Source organism: Myotis davidii, unplaced genomic scaffold (assembly GCF_000327345.1).
Source record: "Myotis davidii unplaced genomic scaffold, ASM32734v1 scaffold456, whole genome shotgun sequence".
Lineage (NCBI taxonomy): Eukaryota > Metazoa > Chordata > Mammalia > Chiroptera > Vespertilionidae > Myotis > Myotis davidii.
The window spans coordinates 712622-718828 of record NW_006287375.1 but is presented as its reverse complement, the minus strand read 5'-3'; the positions used below and the strand labels follow the sequence as shown (position 1 = coordinate 718828).

Below are 6207 nucleotides of genomic sequence, written 5' to 3'. Positions count from 1 at the left end.
CTTTCCTTATTGACTTTCTGTTTGGATGATCTATCTATTGGTGTCAGTGGGGTGTTAAAGTCCCCTTCTCTTATTGTATTACTGGTAATTTCTTCCTTTATGTTCATCAATATTTGCTTTATATATTTAATTGTTCCTATGTTGGGTGCATAAATGTTTACAAGGGTTATATCCTCTTGTTGGATTGATCCCTTTATCATTATGAAATGTCCTTCTTTGTCTCTGGTTACTGCCTTTGTTTTAAAGTCTATTTTTTCTCTTACAAGTATTGCAACACAGTTTACTTTTGTTTACATTTGCACAAAATATTTTTTTTCATCCCTTTACATTCTGTGTCTATCAAGCTGAAGTGGGTCTCTTTTAGACAGCATATGTATGTATAGTTCTTGGCTCATATTCATTCAGCCATTCTATGTCTTTTGATTGGAGCATTTAGTCCACTTACATTTAAAGTAATTGATAGATATGTAGTTATTGCCATTTTATTGTTTTTTGAATGTATTTTAGTTCCCTGTTCCTTTCTTATTTTCTTGCTATCTTCTCTTGTATGTTTATGACTTTCTATAGTGTTCTGTTTGCATTCCTTTCTCTTTATTTCTAGTATATATCTTACAGATTTTCGGTTTGTGGTTAATATATGCTTCATATGTACTAAGTTATATTTGTAGCCGTCTGTTTTAAGTTGATATTTGCTTAACTTCAAACATATTACAAAATCACTACAATTTTTGCTCATCCCTTCTACGTTTATGTTTTTGTCATTTTTTACTTCTGTGTCTGTGAGTGTATCCTTTAATTGATTGTTATAATTACACATTATCTTCCTACTTTGCCTTTAACATTTTTTGTAATACTGGTGTAGTGGTGATGAACTCTTTTAGGTTTTTCTTGCTTGGGAAACTCTTTTATCTCATTTGATTCTAAATGATAGCCTTGCTGGGAAGAGTAATCTTGGTTGTATTTCCTTGCTTATCATCACTTTGAATATTTGTCAATCCCTTCTGGCCTGCACAGTTTCTGTTGAGAATTAGCTGATAGTTTTATGGGAGCTTCTTTGTATGTAACTAATTGCTTTTCTCTTGCTACTTTTAAAATTCTTTATCTTTAAACCTTTTGCATTTTAATTATGATGTCTTGGTGTGGACCTGTTTGGGTTCATCTTGTTTGGGACTCTCTGTGCTTCCTGGACTCATATGTCTATTTCCTTTGCTAGGTTAGGGAAGTTTTCTGTCATTATTTCTTCAGTAGTTTTCAATCTCTTGTTTACTCTCTTCTTCTTTTGGTACCCCTATGTGCAAATGTTGCTATGCTTGATGTTGTCCCAGAGGTCACTTAAACTGTCCCCAGTTTTTAAAATTCTTTTTTTTCTTTTTGCTGCTCTTATTGGGTATTTTTTGCTATCCTGCGTTGCAGATCATTGATTTGATCATCTGCTTCATGTAATTTGTTGTTGATTCTTTCTAGTGTATTTTTCATTTCAGCTATTGTAATCTTTATTTCTAACCGGTTCTTTTTTTATGTTTTCCACTTCACTGAGTTCATCTAATCTTCCCCTAAGTTCGTTGAGCACCCATTACACAGTGTTTTCAACTTTGTATCTGGTAGGTTGCTTGTCTTTATATCATGTAGTAGTTTTCTGGAGTTTTGTCCTGTTCTGTTATTTAGGACATGTTTCTTCATCTCCTCATTTTGGCTGCCCCCCTGCATTTATTTCTATGTATTAGGTAGATCTGCTATGTCTCCCAGTCTTCACACAGTGACCTTATGTAGTACATGTTCTGTGGGTCCCAGAAGCCCAGTCTCTCTAATTACCTCAGCCGGGAGTTTTAGGGTTTTCCCTTGCATGAGTTGTGTGTGCCCTTCTGTTATAGTTGAGCTTTGATTGCTGTTAGCCTGTCATAGGTTTGGTTGACCCTCAGACTAACTGGCTTTGAGTACTGGCTGTGACTACAGTGAGTGAGCTGTTGTGTGGGAGCTGACGCTATGAAGAGGGAATCACTTTAGTGGGCTCTGGTGCCTGTTGAGTTTGCCCTTTTGGTATGTTGTTTGTGGAGCTGGTTGGGTGGTGCTTTTGGTGTAGTTTAAAGCTGGCCACCCAGTATGTTGGTTCTGGAGCCTTTTGGGAGAGGTTCCAGTGTAGGCCAAGGTCAATTGCCTCTTGTGCTGGGCTTGAGGTCACCCGGTAGGAGCTACAAAGTGATCTGCAGTTGGTTTCTATTTGTGCAGGGCTTGGAGGCGTTTGCGTGATGGCATGGTGCAAACTGAAGCCAGCTGCTACTTGAGCTGGGCTTGGGACCCTTTAATGGGTACCTTGATGTAAGCTGAAGCCAGTGCTAACTTGTGCCTGGCTATAGCTGCTTAGTTGAAGCTACATTTTAAACTAAGAGTGTCCACCACTTATTCCAGGCTTGTGGCCCCCTGATGGGAATTACAGTGCAAGTGAAGACCAGGCACTGCTTATGCTGGGCTTAGGGCTGCTTGCAGGGCATCCTGAACTCAGCTGCTGCTTGTTTGGGGTTTGTGGGCCTTTGAGAGATTTTCGGAAGGTCCACAGGCCCTCGGCAGGCCCCGTGTGGAGCAGCCACTGCAGGGCTGGACTTGAGTGGGGTGGGGTCTTAGGGAATCACCAGTGAGGGCTAATGCCCACTTGTGCCCACTGGCTGAGTGAGAGGAGTGTTCAACAAAGGAACAGTGATGCCTATCAGCACTTACTCAGGGAGAGCTGCCTGGACCCCTGCTCCTTCAGCCCTTGCTGTGACGCTAATTCCTCCCTGGATGTCCCTGGCACTTTTCAAGCTGCTGTCCCTTCTCTGGACCCCAGAACAAGTGAGTTTGTCAGTGAACAAGTTCATGCACAGGACCTTTAAGAAGACAGCTTGATTTTTAGCAGTCCTCTGGATCACTGTACTCAATCCCTGCTGGTTTTCACAACCCGGTATTATGGGGACTTCTTTTCCTGGCACTGGTCCCCCTGGTTGGGACCCATTGCTCCTCAAGGGGGACCTCTGCAGCCCAGCTCTTCCTCCTTATCCTTTTTTAAAATTATTATTATTTAAGCTATTACCAATAGTAGTACATGTCTCCTTTTTTTACCCCTGATCTCTCTCCGGCCACGCCCCCCCCCCCCCATTGACCTCCTCCCAGCTTCCCCTCCCCACTGGCACTTGCCCTCCCCGCTCCCCCCACAGAGTCTTGTGTCTGTGGGTTGTGCTTATATGTATGCATACAAGTCCTTCGGTTGATTCCTCCTTGTGGAGGCCTGCTGGCTAGCACCTTCGGATGTTTTTTAAATATTGTCGGCTAGACCCAGAGCTCAAGCAGAGCCATGCCCTGGGGGCGGTCCTAGTCAAGAGGCTAGGATGCCACTCAGTCTGACTTTCCCGCCCAGGTGCTAAGGGAAAGGATGGATCCTATTAACTCAAGACTCACCCAGATGTGATGTAACTTCCTGTTACCTCGAATATATATTAAATTTACTTCCGATGCTGCGCGTCTGTCTGCCCCTCCATCAGAGGGCAGACGCCACACCCGGTCCTAGCTTTCCCTCTATTTCTATCTCAGTCTTGTTTTATTCATTTTTCCTTAAACCTCGTCGTGTTCTAATCAAGATTCTTCAACCCCCACGTTCTCTCTCTCTCTCTCTCTCTCTCTCTCTCTCTGCGCTGGTTGCGGGAAGAGAGAACTACCCCCAATACCTCCTGATTCTTTTTTTTTTTTTGCGGTTATTTTTTATAGTCCATTGCTTTTTACAATTTTTATTTAATTATTTTATTTGTTTCAGCATATAAAGTATTATTTTTAATTTCTCTGTACCGATGAACTTGTGTAGAGCCTCTTGACATTCCCCTGGCCTCCCCTACCCCCCAGTGTCTTATATCCATTGGTTATGCTTATATGCATGCATACAAGTCCTTTGGTTGATCTCTTATCCCTCTCCCTCCTGTCCCCCAACCCTCCCCAGCCTTCCCGCTGCAGTTTGACAATCTGTTTGAGGCTGCTCTGCCTCTGTATCTATTATTGTTCAAAAGTTTATAATGGTCTCTATTATCCATGCCTCCTGATTCTTAATCACTACACTTTGGATGTGAAACCTGCTGGTTCTGTGTCTCTGCTCCTTTTACCAGTCTTGACATGGCTTCTTTATGTCTTTAGTTATAGGACTTCTGTTCAGCTGATCTTCATCTGGTTTTCAATGATGGTTGTTCTATAACTTAGTTGTAATTTTAATGTGCTCATGGGAGTAGGTGGGCATAGCGTTTAGCTCTTCTACCATCTTTGCTGGAAGTTCATAGAATCTTAACTAATAAATGTAGGAGAAATAATGGAACTAGAAAATTACTATTGGATAGCTATTTAGTAATCATTCAAGTAAAAAACATTCATTACTAGATGCTAAACCTCATGGAGGAAAGCTTGATAAATATATTTGTATGATCTTAATATATTTCTCCTCCAATACTTACTAAAAGCAAAGTAGAAAAAAATAAGCTTATGGTGGAGAAGTCTGACAGACACCATTTTTATCAAGAAACTGGTGTTAACATCCCCAGTAATGAGATAAATTGAAATCAAGTTTCATCTGATAAGATTCAATGAAAGGAACATATCATCATTTCTTTAATATTCCTGCCAAAGATGCATAATCTGGTTATAGTCATAAAGAAATATTAGACAAAGACAAATATGGGGAGACATTCTGTAAATTTTCAAAATTATCAGGTATGCAAATCAAGGAAAAGCTGAGGAATTGTTCCAAACTGAAAGAAACCAGAAACATGATGTGCAATTCTGAACCGTGTAAATTAACAATGTGTAATTTTGAACTAGCTTTTTTGTTATAAAAGTCATATTGGAACAATTGGCAAAACTTGAATGGAATGTGAGGACTATATGGTATAATATATCAATATCAATTTCCTGATTTTTATGATTGAAATGTTTCCTAGGAAATATTGGTAATGGGATAGCAGATGAGCAACTTACTCTCAAGTGGTTTGGGGGTAAATTATGTATACTATTTTTCTACTTTTCTGTAACCTTGTAATTTTTTAAAAACTTTTAAAAATGTTTTTGGTGCTTAAAAACTAAAATTTATTTGAAAAATCACACACCTGAGTTTTTAAAAATACATATTTTTTATTGATTTCAGAGAGGAAGGGAGAGGGAGAGAGAAATAGAAACTTCAATGGTGAGAGAGAATCATTGATCAGCTTCCTCCTGCATGCCCTCTACCGGGGGTCAAGGCCGCAACCTGGGCATGTGCCCTTGGCCGGAATCAAACCTGGGACCACTCAGTCCTCAGGTAGACAGACACTCTATCCACTGAGCCAAACCAGTTAGGGCACCTAATTTCTTAATGATGCTGAATAATATAGGGGAATATATACTTTTAATAAATCAAACAGTAAAATTAAATTCTTTTGTTCACTCATTTTCAGTAAAATTGCTTGTATTTTCCTTCAGAACTAACATTCTAATGCTTATTAAGGTAGCATTTTTTTTTCTATTTTACCTTGAAAGATTGCTCAAGAAACAGATGTTAGAGCCCAGATTCGTCTGCAGTTTCGTGATGTGAATGGAGACTTTGTAGCCGTGCATAGATCTATGGTGTGTACTCAGAAAGGCAAAAAGACAGAATTTAAGACCCTGGAAGGAGTCATTACTAGAATAAAGTAAGTATTTATTTTATATTTTGCAGTTATTTTATAGTCCATTGCTTTTTACAATTTTTATTTAATTATTTTATTTGTTTCAGCATATAAAGTATTATTTTTAATTTTGTATCAGATAATTTCACTCTTAAGTCTATCTTTATATCTCTGATTACCCTATTTCCCGCCCAGAACTAACATTTGAATATCCTCCATATTCAAACGTTCATTTTCTGTCTTTTAGTTTTTTTATGGTTTTTCCTACTACTTTGAGTTTATTTTAGGGGAGCATATTAATTTTAACAGACTATTTTTTAGGGCAATTATAGGTTCTCAGCAAACTTGAGCAGAAAGTAGCCTGTATAATCCCTGCCTCTACATATGCACAGGCTCAACCACTGTCACCATTTAATTTTTTACTTGGTTACAATTTATCAGTCAAACAGAATGGTCCCATTAAAGATTTCTTGATAATGTTCCATTCTTTTGAGTAATTTATGAACAGTTGCTGAATTGAAGATCCATAGTCACTCAAATATAGATTGAATGAAAAAAT

General features: G+C 38.9%; 1 protein-coding gene across 1 annotated transcript in view; it reads left to right on the top strand.

Annotated features, from left to right (window-relative positions):
- RAD50 (RAD50 double strand break repair protein) overlaps positions 1 to 6207 on the top strand; it is a 74350-nt gene that overhangs the window by 10448 nt on the left and 57695 nt on the right. Inside the window, exon 3 of the mRNA XM_006759153.2 lies at positions 5521 to 5672. Within this exon, the coding sequence (XP_006759216.1) occupies positions 5521 to 5672 (152 nt within the window). The remainder of the gene's footprint in view (positions 1 to 5520; positions 5673 to 6207) is intronic.